The 24,699-nt window shown below is 43.9% G+C and overlaps 1 protein-coding gene across 2 annotated transcripts in view; it reads right to left on the reverse strand.

The window, feature by feature from the left end:
- The window catches only part of LOC138540857 (vitellogenin-A2-like), a 70,299-nt gene extending 55,209 nt beyond the window's left edge, over nt 1-15,090 (reverse strand). For both annotated transcript variants that reach the window (XM_069641715.1, XM_069641714.1), the window contains exons 1-11: nt 15,027-15,090; nt 14,893-14,913; nt 14,631-14,782; nt 12,658-12,909; nt 12,215-12,376; nt 11,972-12,120; nt 8,280-8,430; nt 6,101-6,258; nt 5,854-6,019; nt 4,755-4,880; nt 419-637 (exon numbers count right to left, since the gene is read on the reverse strand). In XM_069641715.1, coding sequence (XP_069497816.1) covers nt 419-637; nt 4,755-4,880; nt 5,854-6,019; nt 6,101-6,258; nt 8,280-8,430; nt 11,972-12,120; nt 12,215-12,376; nt 12,658-12,909; nt 14,631-14,782; nt 14,893-14,913; nt 15,027-15,066 — 1,596 coding nt within the window. In that variant the 5' untranslated portion in view covers nt 15,067-15,090. The remainder of the gene's footprint in view (nt 1-418; nt 638-4,754; nt 4,881-5,853; nt 6,020-6,100; nt 6,259-8,279; nt 8,431-11,971; nt 12,121-12,214; nt 12,377-12,657; nt 12,910-14,630; nt 14,783-14,892; nt 14,914-15,026) is intronic.
- Nucleotides 15,091-24,699: the final 9,609 nt, after the last annotated feature.

Here is a 24,699-nt window from a genome sequence, read left to right on the forward strand (position 1 = left end):
ATTCATCCACCATGTATTCTTTGTATGGTTTTGTTAATTGGCTTAATCGTTGGCTTGCCACTCTATGTATATAGGAAACATGTTTTTCTCTTGCCTACATCCTGCCATATTTCTAGTAGAGAGGTAAAATCCTTCCAAATTTAGCAACTCTTTTGCCAATTACTAATCCAATCATTTTACTAAAGCAATTCAGGATAATGTATACTTGTGCGCAGTTAGTATGATTTAAGCTTTCCTGGCATCACATTTTGCCCAAATTGCTAGTAGGAACATTTCAAATTGCAATATCAAGCCTATCTACGAAACGCTACATTCTGGTTTTAAAATAATTACATGGGCATCAAAGGATCTTATCTGCCAATCCCAAACCATTATTTTCCAAGGCAGGAATTGATTCTTTTGCCATGCTGGGACTTACCCTCTTCTGGTCCTCCTGGGCGATGTTCCTCAGGGCCATCACTGCATCCGTCTGGATCCTGACTGGCAGCTGGAAAGCGCTGGCAGAGAATCCTGGCAGAAACTTCTGGATGCGCTTGATGCTGGCGGGCTGTCCTGCATTCCCAAGGGCCTTCAGGGCCAGTGCCATGTCATCTTGATGGCCACTGCTGGCTGCCTCTGCTGCTAGATCATGGAGAGGCTAGAAAAGAAACACACTTGTACTGATCATGTGTTTCTCCAATAATGATGTCTTTCAGTAACTTTGGAAGACATCAATGCAATCTCAATGTATCATCCTATGTATCTGTCCTTTAAAGAAGCAGCAAAAGGTATTGTCCCACAATATGAAAAGTGTGCAGGTCGTGATACATACCATTACTGTAGGGAATGCAAGACGCGTACCGTTACAGGGAATGTGCACACAGAGTGTGCATCCCATGAAAGCATGTTTCCTACAAAGAGTAAGAGTTGTTATATGAGCTCCCCTGGTAGAGGCTCAGATTATCGAGTGGCAGACTTCTTCCCTGCATCTTATAAGCTTGTAGACGTGCATAGTGGGTCCTGCAGACCTTCAGAAAACGCAAAGTGGGGGAGGAGGGTGCAGTGAAGCACTGAAAGCTCCTTGAGCCTACGCTGAGTGACACTGTAGCAGACTCTGTCTCTGCTGATGGGGCAGTGCATGCTGCATCTGCCCGCTACAATGGGGTCTATTTGATGAAAGCAATAAGTATGCCCTTTGAATTCTGACCCTAGCGGTGCAATGTGACCGACCATTCGTCTCATCTACAGCAGTTGCTTAGAAGCAACGATGCAGGTGCGGAAGTGCTACAAACTGTTGCAATATATTTGTAATACCACGGACTGTCATTTAGTGCATGTGCATTTTGCATGTTACGTCCATTTGTTCCTTGTTTTTTGTCCAAGCATTTCCCCAAATATCCAACCATACGGAAGACACATACCACATGTGTCTTAAAAGTAGTTACTCTTCAACCCCCAAGAAAAAGGAGAATTCCACCCATTATACCCAATAAAATACTCAAGAGGAAGGGTCATTAAACAGAACTTAGATTGTGGAAGTCATCTCACAGTTCTGTGGCTTTGAAGCACACGCCCTACATAGCCAGGCGCTATGTGGTCATCAGCAGTTTCTTTCCACTGACATGGTTCTGGTGACACTGCTTCACTTACTGTGGACCTCAGTTAAAATATCTACATGATTACTTATATAATATATGAATTGTAAACAACGGTCAAGGTTTACAAGAAAAGTAGTGAACCTATATTTCTCACAGTTTGGTTACCTCGATCCCCTGGCCCCCTCTCATTCCCACCCACCCTTTCCTTCCCCCAATACAATCCCCATAACTGGACCCTGCCTTTCTTCCATCCCCCCACACGTTGTTTTTATGAATGTACTAGCGAGACTGAAAGAAACACATTGAAAAAACGTGCATATTTAATGAATGTCATTAATTCAGTCATTGTCCCTGACAGCATGCAGCTTTCTATGCCCTCTCATTTATAATACCCACCGGCCACACCTCTTATAGAACATGCCAAAAACTAAATCAACGCCCACCCCAAGCCATCCATTACCTATATCCACAGCTGTGCCAGCAGCAATTCCACCTTAATCATGCAAGACAAACCTGATCACTGCAGGTGCAGAATTCTGGTTGAATTCATTTAGCTTAGTATAGGAATGGATTTTGTGTCCCAAGCAGGCTACATGCAATCTAGTGTCCGTGAGAGAGTTCAGCAGGATGTGATATAAAATCAGCCCCAGCAGGGTTCAGGTACACATCCCCAGTGAGAAAGCAGCAAAACACAAAAGTACCCTTGGCTTGCCTTCCAGGAGCAGTGATGAAGTCACTGGCAGTAAGGGAACAATGGGTGACATTCCCACCAAAGACTATAGGAATGCTGTACCCGTTAGTTATCGCCCACTTCAATCTCTGGTTTTAAAATATAATGCAGCGCTTGAACAGAAAACAAAGCAGTAGGGAGTGATTCCCTGGATCTAACGTGCTCATAAATCTTGAGCATGGCATGACCAGATTTTAAAAAATGCAGCAATTGCAGGTATTGGAGATTATATAATGAACAAAGCCCTGGATCTCAAGTGTAGCCCCTGCATGCAGGTCCCGGTCTTAACCACATGTGGTGTAGGCATGACAGTCTGAGAACTTAAATCATTGGACCCAATTTACTAAAAAGCTCAAACCGTGAGTATTCCAACATTAGTTGCTTTGGTAAAGTGTATGGCTGCGAGTCTGAACTTGTTTTTTCGAGTAGAAAACACTTCTGATGATTTAAAAAGCTTGAGCTATATTGAGACATGGGTCTACATTCAGGACTTTCATATCATCTTGCAGATTCTACTGGGATTTAATTAAATTAAGGGCAAATAATAATTTGTTATGCATATAGCACATTCCCCAAAGCATTGAACATAGAACAGTTTACATACAATTATTATTACCCAGCCAAAGATCACTAACTGAACGAAAGTGTGAGCTGGCTTTGCTGGGATTCAAACCTGCAACCTAAAGATCACAAACAGGTCTCAATGCATGCACTTCACCCACTGGGCTATCATACCAGCTAATCATGTACTTGTTCCAAGGATCATTCCTTTACTTACACCCGGGGAGGATGAGCCAACTAAATAAGTGGCTGGAATACCAGGCGAGAATATACAATCCATGCCTGCTGTCCTAGCCACCCAATGCCCTTCCCTGGGTGGGGCTTTTATTTTCTGTTTTTTTTTTTAAAATCAGGGGATTTTATCAAGAGCCTCTCCTTGTTGCCTATTCACACCCCACCCCAAAATCACCCGATTTCCCTTCAATCCCTCACTTACCTGCAGGACCGAAGCCTTGCGCTCTGGTCCCTGAGCTCCTCCTGTCTGGTGCCACTGTTGAAATAGAAAAGGGACTAAGTCCCTTTTCAGATGGCAGCTGCAATTTTGGATCATGTTTTCCAGGGCTGCCGTCACCCAAAAAGGGACCTATTCCCTTTTCAATTTCAATGGCAGCAGCCATTAAAACAAAAAAAAATCTCTTACAGGAAATGTGCTCTCGCTGAGCTAATCTCCAATCAAAAGAAAAAGAAAAACAATCTGCACTCCGGTAAATCCAGAGGCGCAAATAGCTTTCACACCCCGGTGGGGTGATGGGGAGGGGCAGAAATGGCCATTATCGGCCTGCAGCTTGGGCCTTCCAAAGCTCAGGCTATTAAAGCCCATGTGCTCCCCCTCGACTCTCACCGGGGCATGAAAGCTATAATTGGAATCACATACATATCGCTAAATATTTGTTTCAGTTAAAAAAGGACAGCAATTAAAATGGATCCACTTCACTGGACATACAACTGCCAAACAGGTACCACTGATATATTTTATTTAAATCCTTGTAGAATTATTCAGAATTAATTGGGTACGTAAGTAATAACATGGTCACAATGCTTGTAATACGCTATAGTGTCACCTTTGGGATTGCCAATTAGCTATACATTTTTTTAATTTCTTTTTCTAACTTGCTATGCAGCAATCAGCTAAATTGATTCACAATTTCTTTTGGATTCCTTCAATGGTCACATATTAAGAATAGAAACCCTTTATTAATGCTTTTGGTTTAACAAGTTGCAGTCGTCGAGTCTTGCCAGTCAACGCATGCATAATTTAGGCTTCCCTTTGATTTCTAGTTCTACTTTGATACAAACAGAGACATATTAATCTGAGTAACCCATACACTTTTATTAGATGAGTGAGTTGGTAAGAACAATAATGCTGTTATTTTTAAGGGATTTTTCAATCTTTTTTTGTTACGTTATTGATAATTGATATTATCTATGTATTTTTCGGCTTAAAAGGTTTATGCATTTAACCCAGGTGAAAACTGGTATCCATTGATTAATGAGCCCTAAAGAAACATATATGTCAAAGCACATCAACCCAAAATATCTGATGAGAACCATGCATGAAGTACAGGCATATTTATGACACCCAAGTCTTATTGATTGTGACCTATGAATGTGTAGGTTTCATGAAATCAGTGATTTTCATTTCATGAAGTATTGTGCACATGTGGTTGCCCTCTGGCAATTCTATTCAGAATTAGGTTCCTGGGCTGTTTCCCTGCTACCCAAGGTTCACCATCAGGATTGAAGCATTGTTCCAATGAACACAGCCCTACTATGGACTGCTGCCCCTAATGTGACATTGGAAGTGAGAAGGCGAGTAAAAATATCAACATTCCAGTCCAAATGAAAGCGTCTCTGGTAATATTCATAACGCGACTATGCATACTCACTGCAAGAGCTGGGTCGGGGCAGGAGGAGTGCGCCCCGCAGTACTTGTTCACCATGGACCCGTATCCCAGGACTGCAGCTTTGTACACGACGGGGGATTTCTGATGTTCCGCAACAGTCACCAAATCCTGCAGGCGTGAGAGCAAGAGTTACAACGGAGATATGTTCTTTACTGTAGCATACTCAAGACGTAACACCTCATTACCAACTGAACAATGTATGATTATCATTTGCGACACTGCAATTAGACAGACAAATTAGGGGGATGACTCGAATTCCAACCACTGTCCTCCTTGACATTCCTTGTAATATCTGCAGATAGAGGAGCGCATCAATTACTGACACATGACCCAAGACGTCACTAGATTAAGAATCAATGGCGCTGCTCCCTGCACAGCCAATCACTGGCATTCCTGTTATGGAATGAGCCTTTGGCAACAGGGAGTCTCTGCTGAGCCTGTGGCTCACTCACAGGGGGCTGTATACTGGTACTTCTATCTCTGGGAGACAGAGCATCTTCAGGAGGCGTCCAGCAATGTGGCTCCTGGGCTCGCAAAACACCCTTTAGTGGGCGCACACAGTACACAATCCCAACAAAAGTAGTGCTAGCTCTGGCACATGCCCTCTCTCGACACAGGCACTAGTTGCAAAGAGCATTCCCTTGATTCTGTGGGGCCACTTCTTTAATATCAATGCGACACTGGCATCAATGCATGGGGAGGATGCTCTGTACCTTTAACACACTTTATGTGATGAATAGGGCAGAGTGATGGAAGTGTAGTGCAGCTTCGGGCCACTGAATGAGCAGACATTTCAACATACAAATGTGGTATGGCAGGGCCTACCCACTACAGATTATTAAAAGAGGATTCATTCCTCTTCACTCTGAACACGAGGCCCTCATTTTAATACTGGAAGATTAGAAGAGAACATCTTGAGATTGGAATATTTCCAATCATGCTACACATTACAAAATGGAACCGGGGCATGCAACATGGCAATGCATCTGCTTTTAACCCTTCAGACCTAGAGAAAGCTGGAGTGATTGGATCACACTTCCAAACAGTAATTAAGGAAAACAGAGATCTCTGGGATACTTACCGCAGCTATTTTCAAGCTCTGCTGATCAGCCTTCGTGAATTGGATGGCGAGAGCTATGGCCTGGGCTGCTTCACTAGGGCTCAGCTCCTCATTGTGGACCTTCTGCTTGATAACCTTCAGCGCATCAACCGTTCCTGCCATTGAGATTGCGTTTCGCAGCCAGCGCCTGCAGTCCACATTCAAAGGGTTACACAGATACATGTCCATCATGACAGCATACGCCTATGTCCTTGTGACCAAAGCATACCTGTATTGAGGTCTATCTGCAAACTGCTTGCACAGGGCCTGGATGGTTTCATAGCTTGACGCGCGCAAAATCTGGGTGAGCTGCAGGAATTTGGCCGGTGCATCTGCGTGTACCTGTTGCTGGTTATTCTGCACCAAGTGCTGCAGGGTTTCTGATATCTAGGACAATAAACATAAAATTAAATGTTAGTCTAAAGTAGGCATTTTATTTCAGGAGGGACATCCTATAAAACAAAGTCTGTATACATTGGAGAAGCTGTGATGAACACTTTGAAGTTATAAGAAAAAATATCTTAGGATGGTCAGGTAAAGTCCTAGGCATGTTACTCATGTGCCACTCTGGATGAGGGTTGAAGAAATGGGCACTGCGCATAGCCTTCTGGAAAAGGAGAGATTTGTCATGGAACAACCCCTAGCAGAGAAGAAGGGTCACAAAGTGGTTGGAACTTGCTTTTTTTAATAAAATAATCAATATTAGCACACAGGGTGCTAATTCATTCAACCGGACGCACGCGGCGTCCCACTGAATGAATGAAAATACTTTTTTTGCCCCCCAGGCTAATGATTTGGTAACTCGGGGTGCTAATAGCATTAACCCCCTGTTCCAAGGTTTGGAACGGGGTGGTGGATCTAACGGCCCAGTGACCTTCGATAGGCCCTCGCTTAGCTCGGGCAGATAACTTGGGCTGCAGTGCCGTTACTCCCGTTCCAGCCCTTGGAACAGGAGAGGGGGCTAACGCTATATAATTCTTTAGGGAACGGACAGTGGTCATGTGATACAATGAGGCAAACTTGAACACAAGGATGGCCGTTCCATCATGCAATTGGTTACAGAGCCCTCAATCTGAAGTTTCCCATCCCATGGGGAAGAAAGTGACTAAGTCTAGGTTTTAGTTTGCACTATACCTATAAGCTGAAACTATTGTATTAGTGTACAAACTACAAGTAGGGAGAAATGGCATATGAGGAGGAAGAGATGGCTTCTAGGTGTTATTTGGTTATTTGCCCGCCCGTTGACTGCCCATGCACTCCCCACCCAAAATCACATTCGCATCTGAACTCTTTCAGCTTGCTTTAATCAAGCCTTATCAACAAACTTTGCACTCAAAGTGGCTGCCAATGATTTTTCCAAGCAGTCTTCTGAAAGTTAAAGATTTAGGCCCTGATTCATGGAATTATTTGGGTATAAAACTGGGATTTAATTGGAGCTGTAACTTAATAGTGATGTAATGAAAATCTTAACCAGGTCTACCTTCAGACCTTGATTTATAAGCACTATCTCTGTCTACTGAAGAAGTTCTAGTAAAGAAAAGCACTGGAAAAGCTAACAGTTTTGACTTGGGTATAAGTATTAGGCATTTGCCAGGCACTGCTATTAGATGCCCAGGAACTCGCACCATTTTCCACCGGCTGCCATCAATGGCCAGCCAATACCACAACGGCCCCGCCTGACAAGTGCCTTTCCCAAGCCTACACAACAGCCCAAAGTGTTTCTATTGCCCATGGCTGTTTCTTTGGATTCTGCAACTTGAAGTAGTACATTTAAAAAAGAAAGCCAAAACTACAAGAATTCAAAGAAATAAAAAAAACGGGACTGGATCGCCTTCCCACCAATGGCAAGGGGGGCCTTGAGAAATCTGCAGTTTTACAGTCCATGGTTGAGACTGTGCCCCATCTCTATAATGCGGATGTCCAGGATAGACAGCTCGATTCAGGGACTGGAAAGGACGGCTCTAAAGATGACGAGGTACAAGGGCACCGCGTGGCATTGTGGGAGCAAGTGGAAAGGAGTGCTGGTTGCTGCCACACACATACCAAATTACTGAGCAGTTAATAATAACCGTGACCACTAACATAGCGATATCATTGGTGAGCAATAGTGCCAAGCTCCAGGGAACGACCAGGCAGAGGTTGTGTGCCGCAGACCAGGCAACAACTCAACATCTTAAAGGGGGGAGTGATTTGAGCTGCGAATTACGTTGCATATGTGTTGGGCACTGTAACGATTGTAGTCTATAGCCCAACTACCAATACATTCAAACTCAATACCATTATGTCTTTAATTATAATGTCATTATTTCAGTACTATCTTTATGTCTTGTGGCAGTCGGAAGACACTATTTTACCTTCACACACTATTTCCAATCTGCGAAAATATTATTACATTGAGTGTTACGCACCTGTGCCTCAGGGCTGCGGGTCTTCACCAGATGAATTGGCATCTGGAGCACTTCGGACGCAAACCGGTAGTGGAGGCCGCCCCGGTTCTGCAGTTCCGTCTGAGGGGCGCTTACGCGATTGCTTTTAGTTTCCACAAGGGTGAGCACTTGCCTGAAAGGGAGCAGAGAAACATTCATGCATACCATTTAGCACATAATGCCCAAATGTGTCTCTGCCGTATGTGAGCGCGTTGGGTGAACGGGTGAGCATGCGCGTGTGGTTGCTTGCACTTTGGTGTCTCTGGTAATACACGGGTGAGCACAGACGCGCAAACCCTTGGACAGCTTTACAACTCTCGCGATTTAACCGTCCTCACGACTAATCTCACAAAAGCATGTCAGGTTTGCTTGATTAATATCTGCACTGGCCTGATTTCGATCCATGTGTATGATCATGTTGCGGTAGCCCAGAGGTTTGAGAAAGCTGTGCTAGAAATGTTGACCTGTTCCCATCACCATTAGGCTAAAAGCCTATTTGATGTCACATACTCTGATGAGTTGTGCATCAACGGGCAAGTGACGTAATTTCCACTGGCCCCATGTCTGTGTTGAAGTGACACCACTGGTCTGAAGTGAGGCTATCAGCTACATGGTCCGCAGATGGGTGTAGGGTTTCTTTTGATCTCAAGGCAGCATATGGCCTGAAAACAAGTCCTTTCTGCCTGGTTTGGGTTCTCTTCTATAAGTGTGGGAATCTGCCCGTCTCTTTTAATAGCTTTCTCTTGCTTCTGGCAGCCGAATCCATCCCCACTGCGCAGGCGCACATGGGACTCGAGACCCAATGTACTCTCGAGGATGGTTAAGATCTGACGGCGGAACATTCACAGTCGGTTCTAGAGCAGAAACTTTTTCAATTCCTATTTCATTCACTTTTAGACTTAATTTAGCTGTGGTGTAGAATGTCCAGATTTTTCCAAGACTGTCCAAGAATTGGACCCTCTGCCCACCCCCCCCCCGGCCCCCAACCTGAGAGTGTTTATTATATTAAATTTAAAAACTCCAACTCGGTTATGGGAAAAGAGTGGGTGACCATGACATCTGCAGCAATTATTAAACAATATAACACTTTAATAATTTTGCACTGCAGGATGGGCTGTACCCCTCAACCTGACAGATACCAGACACCTGCATTAACTAATTGTGGCACAGAGACAGGTTTCGAAACCACTGAGTAGCAAGGCCGGTAATATCAATCAAAAGCACACTTTTTAGCATTATCCACAATGAGAACTGCTGGAAAACTGTGGGAGATATCCCCTTCATGTGTTTATTTGGTTTATTTGGTAATCAAAAAAAGAGCATGCCTATAATAACGAAACAATAATAATGAAAAAGTATCGATTTAAAAACAATATATATATATATATATATGGGGTGGATTAAGGGGTTCAAACAGGTGAGGCGGGGTTTGGGGTAGGTTTAAAAGCAAGGGGCAATGGGGGTTTGGGAGGGTACCCCCCAATAAAAAGGAAAACAATTGTATATTTTTCATTATTAAAGTAAAGTTTTGTCGTAAATTCATTCTCAGTAATTTCATTCGTTAAAATCACATAGAACCATGTATTTATGTATTTATTGTGTGCAACTGTTTACATATAACTTTCACACATCACAATTCACAATATTTCCTCACATTTTACTCATTTAAAACCAACCATAAGAATGTTAAAAAAAAGCGATGCTTAATGAAATCTCTTGCGCATTTAAAATTTGATAGCAAAAAGCTTCAGTATTTAAAATGTCTTCATAATGGACACATTTACGCAAGAGTTCAATATGCAGAGGAGTTAACGCAGAGCAGTTAGTGAGAAGGTGCTATAAATACTGAACCTCAAGTGAACAGTATTGACAGAGCCTCTCCAGCCTCGGAATATTATTTCTTGAACCTAGAACTCCTCTAGTTAATAATACATTACATTTCATTCTTAAGACATCATTTTAAAAGATTGCGATGGATGTTTTATTAAATACAATGGAACCGTATTAAAGATGTGATTTCCATCCGAGAATGGTGAAATATATGATAGCTGATTATTGAGGCTCTGTTCGCTATCCAATCCATTTCCAACACTTTCTTTTTCACTTTCAGAGGTTGAGTTAAAAGCTCCTCTCTCGTAGAATAATGATTCACTAACTTGGCATCATATTTGTCCCTCCAAACCTGTAGAACTTCACATTTACTATGTGTCAGCTCTTCATGTAAGCTTGAAAACAAGCTCTCTGGTGGAGGAGATAGCATCTCAGTAAAAAGTTGTAGAATGTTCCCATTAATACGTGCTTGTATCGAAAGTATACCAAGTTCATTCCTAATAATGCCCATAGGGACACACTGTGGAAGAGTTCAAGTTTCCCTCCAAATTATTGCTTGAGTTCTAGCCCAACCCGGTGGATTAACCATGGTTTCTGCTCCATACGTAATGCATGGCACTAATTTCTGTTGATAATAAGGTAATAAAGGCAAAATCAAAAAAAAAACATAACGTTTATCTAAGAGGCGCAATTGTGTGGCTACCGCAGTAGCAGCCGATTGCAAGGAAGTAGTAGGTGTCTGTTTCAATGCTTTACCATAAAAGATCACGCCCAAATGCTTAAAGTGATCCACCACCTCCAATTGTGTGCCGTCAAGGAACCAGTTGAATTTAACTTCTTTTTTTGGGATACCATAGCGGCTTAATAATTAATCATTCTGATTTCCCGATCTACTAAATATCTATTTATAGCCGTCAAAGATCTTTGGAGCCCAATCCATCATATCACACAAAATTATGTTGTCAGCATATGCTAAATGCTTAAGGCTTAAATTCTCTAAATGAGTATGATACGTCTGAACTTGGATGAAAACGTTTCTTAGATCACATATGTAAGCATTGAACAAAAATGGAGCCAGGACACATTCCTGGTGCAAGCCTCGGGAGGTTCTCATCCATTTTGAATAAGTACCTTGTTGATCCAACCTTATTTCACCTCAGTTTCAGCATGTAACGCAATCAGGATACTCAATAATGAGGGGGGCACCCTAATGTATCAAGCTTATGCCACAATTTTGCCTTGTTGACACAATCAAAGTCTACGAAATATCAAAACACACCATGAATAGTGCCTTTTTGGTATGAAAACAGTTTAAAGAGGTGCCAACTCCCTTCTTGAAACCTGATTGACAGTGATCTAAGCCGCCCACCGCAGAAGCCCACAATTGCAATCCTCTTATGCAATGTATATTGCGCAAATGTGGCACTCATTGCAATTATACATTTCACTGTGAACAGTTGCTGGGTCTACAGTCAATGCTTGGGTCCTGGGTATTTTTAAATATCAACATCACGAGTCATCAAATGTAAATAAAGATAATATTCAACTCTTTAGATTTGGCCCATCATTCAGTTTACCTATCAAATGTATGTATGTCTGTATGCGTAGTGTTGATAAAGGGGGCCCCTAGCTGGGAAGCAACAGAGTAAAGTACATAGGAACACACCGAACGTGTTATGGGTATTGGGCGGGGATAGCTTGGTGTGCTGGAATGGGGGGTGAGGGATTAAGGTAGGGGAGGCAGCGCTGCAGGGGTTAGAAGAGAAGTAGGGGTGAGTAAAGCAATCTGTGATTGTCCAGCTCAAAAGCAATCTATGTGATTAGTAAATTCCATAACTGTCTACCTGGCTTCCATGACACATGCGCCAGATAGCTCATAGAATGGTGAGTACTGGTACACCTGTCGCGCAGTAGCCTCAGTGATCAACGCGCCTGCATCTCTGTTCTTCATCTTGTAGGTGAATGTTGAGGCTCCCCTTAGGTTCTTTGCCTTCTATAGGTGAAACAAATACAACATTATTATTGGCACTATTGATCATGGAACAATGTTTAACATTGGACAGGACCGATATTTAAAGTGATCAAACCTGCTGACAAGAATCGCATTTCTCAGCGTATGCCATGCCGATGTTCTTCTCAACCTTATCCTGACAGTTGTTTAGGTCCCGGGATTTGATGACAATGATTCTATCTGTTTTCTTGTCTTCTTGAATGACATACCTGGTGTGGCAGACACCAGTGATGCCAGTCTGTTGGAATCAATGGAGAATAATTACAGCCATTAACATAAACAGGTCACCAGAGGTAGAATTTTCCAACTCTTGCATGCAATGGCGGTGTGAGTGTGATGGATCATTCACACAAACAATTACACATGCAGGAGGAGGGAAAGACGTGCAGATATTGGGGCTAGGAGGCCTGAAGGGGCACAATATTATTGGTGCCAAGAGCCTGGACGTCAGCTTTTAGGAAAGGACCAGAGGAATTGATGGTGATGTCATAGATCTATTTACTAATACATATAACCAACCTCTTGTAGGTCATAGACGTTTTGGGTCTTCTTCATGGTGACCTGCAGCAAGTTCAGGATCCCTCTGTGCATGTTGACCACGGTTTCAGAGACAGCGTCTGAGGCATAAATGTCTGCGACGCGTCCATTGCTGTACTCAAACTTCACAGGTTTGCTAAGCTGAGCCGCGAGTGCCTGGGTCAGTTTTGAAGAGCGGGTGAATGGATCCTTAGGCCAGATGCCATTGTACTCCTTGATTTCCGGAGCTATGATCTGAAGTTAAAATTGAAAGAACATGATTACAAAATCTGATTACTATCAGTGTTCTTTACAGCACAATTATCTGCCACATGACTGGCAATGCATGAAGGTAAATCCGTGAACAATTTTAATAACACATATGACTATGTTCCTCTTGATGCACACATCAAGACACACCCAGCAGCTCCAGTACTAGACCCGGCAAAGCCTTTGCCTGCAGACTGTACTTTCTATGCATGAGGTGGGCTAAGCTTGGTTTTATAGAAATCCTTTCTGGCGCCTGTTTAAAATGTAGATTAACAATCAGCCTTTGAAAATGTAACACAGTGAAACAATGCCACATACACAGTGATCTGGTGATTTGTGATATTTGCAAATCATTTGGTGTTATTTTTATGATAGGCAATGCAATTTTGTTTCGAAGTATCAATAATAATGACAATAATAATACTCGTTTTCCAGTAGATTTCTTTTGTGACCATTTATTGTTAAAAATCAGATGTATTACAATTACTATTATTACTTTTAGAAACTTGCCATCGTCAGCATACATGGAATGAATATGTTACGCACATACACCTCTCCAAGGACATTTGAGTTTCTGTATATTGTAGTAAAACGAAAGGGGTGATGGCTGGACGGTTAAGAACTAATCTTAACCTCTGGCATTGCTTTGGGCAACCCTCCAGACCACCCTTCTTCACCTGTATATTGTAGCCTGTACCAGGAATTAGTATTTTACAAGCACATTTCAAGTGAATAGATCTGTATAACATTAAAGCTCACTCACTCAATCTTTTCTGGCTGTCAATCTTAGCATTATGCTAATGCTCCCGAGCTTCATGCTCATTGGTGTGTAATGCTGAAACAAAGCATTTGCTCCACAAGCGTCAAACCAGGTTCAAGGGAAGGTGGATACTCAGCGGTGAACCCAGAAGACGTCAATCCTTTGTCAATTAGTATTGCACTCCCTGTGGGATGACCCATCCAGGGCCCAGATTTGTGTGCATCTACAGCTAAGGTCATGCAGCTGCAATTTGTGAATTACGATATGCACAGTGTGCAATGTTTTTAAAATTACCTACACAGCAAATGGTTTGTGAATTCTAGCGGGTCAATGTGGTAGGATCATATTTGTCTGATGTTCCAGGGACTCACGCATCTCAGAATGTGAGAGTCCCTGAGATGATCCTGGTATTTTTGCAGGGAAGAGCAGCTTTCCCAGGACTCCCAGATTTATGATCCTTTGGTATCAGGAAGGCATTACTTGCTTCTTATTAAGGAAGTAGAAAGACCCAGAAGCGATTAAGGAAGCTGTTTTGTGGATGTGAGAGAGTTATTTGCACTCGCTAGAGTACTGCATTGCAAGAAAAGGAGGCCTGCAAAGAAATTCGTTATCACTGCAAACCATATTTTGGTGACTGTAATGTTTCCAAATTGTTTTAATGTCACGATAGTCTCGATTGCCCTGCAATCCATCACATTATTCTTTTTGGGTGTGTGCAAGATCAGTAAATACATTGATCTGAGTTGCATGCAGCAATCTGCTTCTGTGTAGAATTGGACCAGTAACTACTGCATGCTCTGCCTTGTCCAAGGATATTGTGGGAAACGGAAAAAACATCTATGAAACCATAAACAGTGTTCAGCCCAAAATATTCCTTATTCCTTATTTCCAAGAACGTATGTCTCTGATTGCAACTCATCGGAACTCTGTACAAAGGCCGCCTCACCTTGAGAAGATAAGACTTCTGCGCAAACCCGCTGATCTCCACCTTGCAGTTGAGTTTCACGCCAGCTCTGGCCAGGCCGCTCTCTGGGAGTCCATTCAGAATCAGGGTCTCGTAGTTGTAAACGTAGGTCTTGCTTTCAAGGAAGACAGGTTCTGAAAGAAGACAGAAAAACTCTGATGTCAGGTGTATACAGCGTTATAGGTTAGTTCCAGCCACTTACTATGAATTGAACAAAAATGCACACCACATGACTTGAACCTACCATGGTTGTACTGTTCGCTGCCTGTGGGGGAAGAGAGCAAACAGGCATATTAGAAAGAGCGTCACATCAATGCCCTAGACAGAAGGTCTTTCTCTACCAGAATCCTCAACTCATGACAAGAGGAGCACACTTACCCACGAGGCCAAGCAGAAGCGCTAGGATGATTCCCCTCATGGTGGTTGTGGATGAAGACCAGGGGACGTGCTACTGCTTTTATAGCACACGCAGGCACTGCACGTGGCCACTGACACAGGATTGTTGGCCAACTCATCAATATTTCATAAGACTATACAAACATTGCTTCCCTGCATGCTGACAGCTAGCTTTCACTTGAAGTTTAATGGACGAATATGTCAGTAGTCATGCATATGTGCCAATTATTATAGTTAAACATTAAATGTATTCACTTTTCTTGGAACAGGCTATTTTAAACGTGTGTCCCATGTTGTTATTGAGAGATGTCCATTGATCTTGGCAGGTCGCACTGTGGATCAATAAGAGGTTGTGGTAACTCTGTTCTGGTTATGGTGACATGACCTGGGCGAGATCCTGTGAAACTGACAAGGTTTTAAAAAAGAATTCCAGCAGAAATAAAAGTTGTGTTCCAAAGAGTATATTTGCTCCTGATGGCACACTTTACTTTTCTATTTTTATGTGTATGGATTTTACATGTATTAAAGTGAGACCACTACTGTATTTTTCTAAAATCTAATTAATTGCATTGACAGTAATGCACACACTTGCACTCACAGCGCAGCGCATCGCAGCACCCGGGGTCACAGGATGCAAAAAGCAGTTGTCTTATCCCTTTCTCTTTGCACCATATTCCACTGGCCCCCAAGTGAAGTATTCTTTAGGTGAAAAGGCATGTTCAGTAAATGGTTATTTGCAACGACCAAAAATTTGCTAAAATATAGGTGTCAAAACTTCCCAAAAAAGTCTTTGAAAATTGCCTCCAATGAAGTACAGGTCTTGTGTTCATTCTCAGTGGGACCACTCCGAATGATTAGAGTTACAGCATTCCAGAATGGTCTCACTCCAGTGGCTACTGGGAAACAGATACCAGCTGCCATAGGCATCTTCTGTCTACAATTAATACATGAAATGGCTGTCTACAATTAATACATGAAATGGCTCACTTTTCTTAAATTCAAAGACACATGAATGTGCTGTTTTCAACGTTATGGTTTACCATTGTATACAGAACATTCAGTAACGTTTTACCATTATTTATAGGTAGGGTTTGCAGCTCTCACGGCAGGCCTGCTGGACAAAGTCTTTCTCTCAGTGTTCAGTTTGGGCGTCACATGCAGAAGTGCCTTTGGAGGGTTTGCACCCAACTAAATAAGTAGTACCATTGTGCAGGTAACCTTGCTGTGCCCACTCACCACACATCTACCAACCATCATGTCACCATTTCGGCTACTGTTACTGGATAGTTTGGTTTTCATGTAACCTAAAAGTAATCCAGGTGTTGCCGCTATTAAACATGGCTTATACTGACCAGTCTAAACTGGTAAATGCAAAGAAAAGTATGCAGCAACCCACAAGCAGCGCCATATCATGTCCCCACACCTTCTTCAATCTAATCATGAAGCCAGGACACGCAAGTGAGTTATCAGGTGTGCCGCTCGTGAGTGATGCTCTGGGAGTTTTGAATGGACAAGATGCCAGTTTGTTTGCACTTCTAGATCTCCCTGCTGTATGCTTCTTTACCAACCACAGGCCATTCCTACTCATCATGAATGCTGGCGCTGCCATTGGGGAATGAGCGCTTCAGTGCGACTTATCAATTGGGTCTGGGTACTTCCAGTCAGTGCAGGTGGTTACCGCCAGATTCATCCAACTCCTTGTGCTTTGCAGCACGCAACCGGGGTGTTAGGGAGATTTATCCATTTTATGCCAAATCCCCTCTACCTGTGAGACCACCAGCACTTTTTGCTGGACGTCTGGGCCGTTTTCTTGTTCTCATGAATGAGGGGAGTCTTTTTCCCTCATTCATTCTTTTTGCTCTGACCATGGGAATCCTGTTCATTGTGTTTTTACTTGATTTTATGGAGTCATACTTTCCTCCATACCTTTTAAGGACATCTGTGTTTCACTTTTGCAAGACACACACCCCTATATGCATTGTTGCTGGAAGCCCTTTGGGCTCTTTTTCTTATATTCTTTTATTTTCCTTAAGAACTACTGTTCTCAAGGTTAGGGGATATTTTGTATCCTTCTTAGCTTTTTCTTTTCAGAGATCAGCACACAACACCCTATGTGGCATGCTCAGGGGTTACCTAGTATCCCTTCCTCTCTGCTCCTGTAACATATATGTTACAGTGAGAAGCATACAGTTAAGGCTGGTGGCAGTAGACGTCTTCTACCAGCTTTTGTGCAATTTGTGCTTGCAAGTTTTGTTCACAGCTGCGGCTATGCACAGAAGGGTCACCATTGACCCATCTGGTGGCGTCATTTCTTGTGTAGTTGTCCTTTATTGGTGCTTCTTCTACCATCCTGCATGGGGGAGGTTCTGGTCTTCAGCAGAAACCCTTTGTGTAGCCCGCTGAGGCTTCATTGAGTCCTCGAGGACAGAAAGCATGGAAGTATCCTGAAACTCTGCTATCCTTTGTCCTCTGGTGTGCCTGAAAGGAACCAGGTCCTATTGGGGGGGCTGGCTGTCCTGATTGGACAGCCACCCACCCCTATCTGTAAACTGCAGGTAATGTTTGCAGAGGCTGAAACACAAGTCGACCACTGGAACAGAAGATCCAAAGAAGAAGACCACTAGAGACAACTGCAGTCCCTTCCAGTAACCACAAAAACACCACAGCTAACCCGATCCCATTTTCAAATCAACAGAGGAGCTCCAAAGAGAAGACTCTGTCCCATTGGCTGGTGGGATCAACTGAACATAAGACAACTTGTAAGACGAGTCATCTCATGACATGTTGTGAGCTTCCTGTGCTGCAAACCACCAATTCCCCTGGGACCACCCGACCATATTGCAGTGCACCATCTTCCCATGAACAAATCCTCCCAGAACATTGGTGAGCTCCAGTTGGACCTCAAGAGACAATGGGGGTCATTATGAGGTTGGAGGTAATGGAAAAACGATGCCGGTAAAGGATTACCGGCGTCGCATACCGCTCCGGGCTATTCCAACCTAAGACCCCGGTATTAGAGGCACCGCTAACAACGTTGCCTCTAATAGCGGCAAGGGCGTGGGCACGTGGCCCTTCAGGCCGGCAATACTGTTATGCCGCTAATGGGAGGACATCACAAGTCAGGCGGACATGCAAATAACGGCATCATGAAGGCGCTAATATCGGATACCGGCATGCCGTTAATACCGGCATCGCGAAGGACCCGTAAACTGATATGTGCAGTGTTCCCAACTGCCACAGGTGCACACAATCAGCACAGGTGGAGGCAATGGAGTCTGGGCCAGCACAAAAGGAGCACACCCACACACCACACCCCTTCCCACACCAAAATGATTCCACTAGTAGTAGCAAAACTGGGGCTGGAGGACATGCTTGCATTGCTACACCAGCAACAACAACAGCAGGCACCACAGAGGAGACGCAGGAGGAGAAGGAGGGTGAGACAGGCCCAGCATGCCCCACCAGTGCAGCCAGTGGTACCACGCAGGAAGCCCCCAATCCCTTGCATCAGAGCCAGTTCATTCAACCTAACCCCTGAGCAGATCCACACCCCGTACCATCTGGACCGGGACACTATCACCACTATTGTGGACATGATACACAACGACATTGTCAGCCTCATTGAAATACGCATCGCCATCCCCCCTCTACTCAAGGTAGTGTTGGTGCTCCACTTCCTTGCCACAGGCACCTACCAGCACACAGTGAGGCACATGCATGGCATATCACAACCCTTATTTTCTTACATGCTGAACCAAGTACCGGATGCCCTCATGAAGCACACAAGGGACTACATATCCCTACCACGGACTCCCCAGGAGATTTGTGATACAAAAGTTGGCTTACATGCACTGGCAGGCATGCGGAATTGTATAAGTGCCCTCGACTGCACCCACCTGGAGTTGGTGGTCCCGCATGCCATGGAAGCGGTGTACTGCAACTGCAAGCAATACCACTCCATCAATGTGCAGATGGTATGTGACGCCAGCAAGATCATCACACATTGTTGTGCCCGATATCCCGGATCAACTCATGACTCAATGGTCCTGCAGAACTCCACGCTACCACACTACATGGAGCAACATGCAGGACGACGTGCCTGGCTGCTTGGTAAATTGCATGACAGGCACATGGCAGTGAAATGGGGGGGAGAGATGCACACACCACCATGGTGTCATTGTTGATGTGACAGCACAATGTGAACATCACAAAACTCTGTGCCCCAAAGCATCCCTAACTGAACATGACAACCAAATCACATAGCAATGAAGTTAGCTGGACACCTATCACAACATGCCAAACTTAAAAACACCCCACATGGCACAAATCGTCCAACACCCATCATCGTACCTCACCCTCAGTATCACAATCCAGCAACATGCTGTGAATAATCACTATGTAAATGTCAGCAGCAAATCACTACACAGGACAAGCATCCATGGGAGTGCACTAACAAAATCACCAAGGGAATCCACAGCTTGTCACCATCGTAATAATCAGTGCTGAATGCCTAATATTGCAGAGCCTACTCCCAACGCTGCCAGTTAGAAAATCATACAGAACAAAAACATCACAAATTTGACACAAAAACAGCGGTATGCATCCACAATGCATGAGCAACATCAAGGCAGTGTACACTGTGTATCATTTTGGAGATGCAACCCACACCATATGTCCATGGCACATAACACATTGAGGGCATTAAAATTGTGTGCATACAACCAGGGACATGTGCATGTGACCAGCGATAATCTGCAGGCAAGTGTGACTAGTACAGCTGTCCATCATTATTCGACTGACATATACCTTTCATTGCCTCTCATGCAGGTGATAGTGGCTATCCCTTGAAGCCGTGGCTCCTCACCCCTGTCCGAAACCCACAGAACAGTCATGAGGAGGACTACAATCGTTCCCATACCCGTTCCCATGTGGTCATCGAGCAGACCTTTGCCCTGAAGGCACGGTTTTGCTGCCTTCTCCAGTCGGGTGGGGCACTCCACTACAGGCATGAGAAGGTGGCCAAGATCATCATGGCATGTGTCATGCTGCACAACATGTGTATCCGACGGAACGTGCCCCTGCCCCTGACATTGAATTGCAACCACCTAGTGATGATGAAGGGGATGAAGAAGATGTGGGTGCACATCATCGCAGTGCCGATGCACAGGAGGGACGTGCTGTGCGTCAGTCAGTGATTACATATACAATATTTCTGACACACATGGGTGCAGAGGCTGACATGAAAGTCGGCCAGAGGGCACTGGGTGTTGGAGTACATGTACTATATGCACTGTATATCAATAAATGACACATATGCAATAAGGAATGCTCACTCAAGAATTTGTTTTCACACAACGGGTGTATTTAACTGCCCAAAAAATATTAAAGTGCTGAAACCCTCCACCTCACACACCCTCATCCCCTCACCCTCCCTCTACAACTCCCCCACACACCCTCACCCCGTCCCCCTCCCCACAACTCCCCCACACACCCTCACCTCCCCTCCCCTCACCCCACAACTCCCCCACACACCGTCACCTCCCCTCCCCTCCCCCCACAACTACCCACACACCCTCCCCACGCTCCCCCCACAACTCCCCCACACATGGTGTCCAAGCAATTGTCTATTTCCTTCATCAGGCTGCCCGTCTACATACTGCCACTCCCTGCACCAGGTGGCGGCCTGTCCGAGCGGCGCAGGGTGCGCGCTGACCTGCGTAGGGGGCTGGTTTGTTTGGAGCTTGAGGAAGATGGGGTGGCCGCCTGCTCCATTCTGGGGGCTTGACGCTCAGCCTCCATTGAATCAGCAATACGGGTGAGGACCTGCCTCAGGGAAGACACCACCTCACACAATCTATTTGTGCTTTCCACGATGATCTCCCTCAGGGAGGCAGTGTTGTTGTGCCCCTCCTGCCTTGCTTGGGCACTGTCTGTGACAAACTGTCTCACCAGGGCAGTGAGTTCCTCGTCCCGCTGGGCAGTGTGTCCTGCCTGCTGCACCCCCGCCGGGACACCAGTGGAGATGGAGGGTGCATGTGTTACATGGGCAACTGCATTTGGGACCTCTATGGGACTCATGCTCCCTTGAAGGGACCCCCCCCAGACTGCTTCAGGGTGGTGTCATAGTATGAGTCAACAGGTGTGAGCTGGGGGGATGGGGCTGGACTTGGTGTAGCAGGTAGGTCGGAGGAGTCGTCCTCGACAGGCACACACACCTGTCCCTGCACGTCATCATCTGTGAGGGGTGCTGTAGCTGCCGCATCCCCAACAGGGCTGTTATCTGCAGATTGTGGACCTTCAACTGTTTACTCTACAGGTGCCATAGGTGTTGTGGGTACTTTGGTGATGGGCCTTGGTGGCACCAGTGCCGTGGCATCCAGGGCTGGTTTGGTCTTTGTGCCTGTTGTGGCTTGTGTGGGGCTTTGGAAGTGGAAGGCATGTTGCCTTCATCCCTGGGCCTCTTCCAGGGTGTATTCACCTGTGGCGGTGAGTCCCGGGCCTCGCTGTCAGGATCTGAGCCTGTGGGGGACGAAGAGAGGGACGGCATGAGTGATGGTTTGACAAGCATCATGCAGACATTTGTATTATTGCTCATCTATACATTAGAGGGGAATGGGCAGTGGAGTTTTGATGATTAAGTTGCTTGCTATATGGGTGGATCATGCAGGCATCCGTCAGGGTCACTCATGTTGGGGCGGGCGTATGCTATGTGACATGCATTTCTGTTGTGGCCTGCGTGCAGTATGACTTATGCCATTTTCATATTTGTGTGGTGTGTGTCAGGTATGGCATTGCCATGCTGTGGGCATGTGCATGTGTCTGCGCTGCAGACAACAACTAGGCTGGGAATGTGTATGTATTGGGCCATAACCACCAACAGGAGTAACAAGGGATAACAGGCGTATCTCAGTCCTATGGTCTGGCCTGTATATAACCTTATACTAATTTAAACATCAAAGACCATAAAACTCGTGAATCTGTGTTAGAGAGTTCAAGTGCACAGTTGGTTAACAAAACTTCATTTCTTACCTATATCTAAATAAGAGGACCAAGTGTCCGTATTTCACAGCAATGTGTGAGGAGAAAAAATTCAATTCTACATAATACAATCATACATATTTTTTATTCATATATCAACACTGTATAAAAAACCTATATGAAAATCAATTATATAATTCTAAAAATTCAAAAATTCATCAGAAGTACCTATGACAGTGCAAATCTAGAGTCAATTAATGATAAAATAACCTGATTAGGTACCACACAAATATCATATCTCAAAGCCAGAATACCTCAGACATACTTCATTCATACGCACTCAAACATTCTAACCTTCTCATTTTTAATACATTCAAATTTAAACACTTATATCAAAAATATAAAACAAGTATCTAAAATACAATCACAAGTCAATATTATTTAGAATAGTGAAATAATGACATATCAACAACCTTCTGAGGTTTAAATCGCTACTACCGTTGTGATATGATCTGATTAACAATGATATACAAAATAGGATTGTTTTTCCCAACCCAACATGTTTCTTTCTGTACTCAGATTATTATGCAGAAATTCATCAGGGGTTAAGTATATCCTGAGTATTCAGAACTGAGATATTTTTCAATGTAGACCGCCGAACAGCAGCAAGAACTCTCCTATAGAAAACAAACACAGAAACACGCTCAATCAGGCTATAAATGCAATAGTATACTGATTGATATAAGCTATCTTCGTACTAATAATGGGCGAAGTGCACAATTAAAGAGGTAATTCTAACCTCTCTAATATCGTCTTCTGAACAGAAGAGGTCACTATTACCAAATGGTAAAGTAACTAGGAGACCAACTCAATTGGTCTAATCCTAACATACTCCCACAATTGTGATCACCGCTTGACTCACCCATACCACCAAGACTATATGGTTCTATTAGACACACTGTGACAGTGTCATTAATTTTTATAATCACAGCTGTAGTCCGAAATAGACAAAGAGAGGAAAGACGATTATCTTATAACCCAGTCACCAAATGTGGCTCTATATTACAGAAAACCAGCAGGTGGATAGTAAAGCACAATGTGTCATATACTTCGTAAATATAGTGAACTCACTGTTTGAGAGCAAGTCCAATTCTTTCGGGTTTACGTCTGTGAGCAATTTCGTCTCTGAGCATCAGTTGGTCACAGTCTACTATTTTATAAATAAATGTAGCTGCTATCAGGCCCCTCGTAACAGGAGGTATTGAGTGTCCAATATACTGTGGACCATCTCTACGGAAAAGAAAGAATAACAATGAAATGGCATGAAAGCCATTGAAACCCTTTTATGATGTCGAGTTTCATTTTCAAAGGGTATACAACAAGGGTCTATTATTAATACAATCTCTCTCTCAATCTTAACAAGGTGGCCGTAGCCGTACCCACCTTATCACTGACAGTAATCAATACTAGCAGTTTTCATTGTGTAGAGCATCGACACAACTATTAAATGTCGTGAGCAACCAATGGGACGTGTTCTCCTCTTATTACGTTCCACATTATGCGCCCAATCTGTGTATACAACAAAGCGGGAACTGTATTTTAGTTCGAAAGGTTCAAACTCCGACTTTATTACATTTAAGTTCCATTCTAAGTCTTCCTTGTTACCCGATAACGGTAAGACTATAAGTATTGTGAATCGATCTAGATAAGCATACGTTCTCAATCCAAAAATATCAGTAATTCCATAATCTATAAGTAAACTTACCGATAAGCGTTCGTTGTGTCCCCAGTCGGTGGCTTTACGGATAGCCGGCTCCGTCTGCAAGGCAGTACTCAGGCTCTAAATACGCTCTATGGTCTAACGTATAGTCACATGACCACCGCGTATCAAGCGTCATTTGACATAAGGGATCGGCAACAAATGCACGGTAATTCGTGCGTTTTTGACATCGATGTCTGACCCATCACGCTATCTAAAATATTCGCATAGCATTGGCGAGCCCCTCTACACTATTATTGTCAAAGGGCCCAAGCCCTACTTCATACCCTGTACGTGCAACAAAGTCGCGGACGAGCAATGTAACAGGATCACTACGTACCTCAAATATATAGCCCTTTATATCGTAACTTGTGAGTATCATAACCAGTACATATCGGACTAATATTCGTATTGAGAATAGTACTCTAGTCATTCTCGTACGGTGGGAGATAAAGAGAAATATTCAAATGGTGTAAATTATATATTCCAATTGATTAATTCTTTGAGGCCGACCACATGACTATTACTCATATAAATGAGTTTAAGTTCCTCTCTGGATAACAGCTCTGTTATTAGTAATAGGAAGTCTTTTTAGCACAGTCCACTTTAGGTCATTACAGTTGTGGTCACGCATCATAAAATGGCCAACCATAGGAGCCGTAAGGTTTTTAGTCCTAATACAGCTTCTATGCTCATTAATACGGATCTTAATTTTTCGCTCTGTTTTACCGATATATAATTTCGGACATGGACACCATATAGCATATATTACATTTTGGGAATTGCAATTAGAAAACATCTTCTGTTCCCATGGTCTAAATAACCCAATGTCAAATTCTGTAGTTCGACTGGTGAACTGGCAGCATACACAAGCCCCGCTCCCCATTTCCAAGAACATATGTCTCTGATTACAACATG

Source organism: Ambystoma mexicanum, chromosome 1q (genome assembly GCF_040938575.1).
Source record: "Ambystoma mexicanum isolate Mex_15411 chromosome 1q, UKY_AmexF1_1, whole genome shotgun sequence".
Taxonomy (NCBI): Eukaryota; Metazoa; Chordata; class Amphibia; order Caudata; family Ambystomatidae; genus Ambystoma; species Ambystoma mexicanum.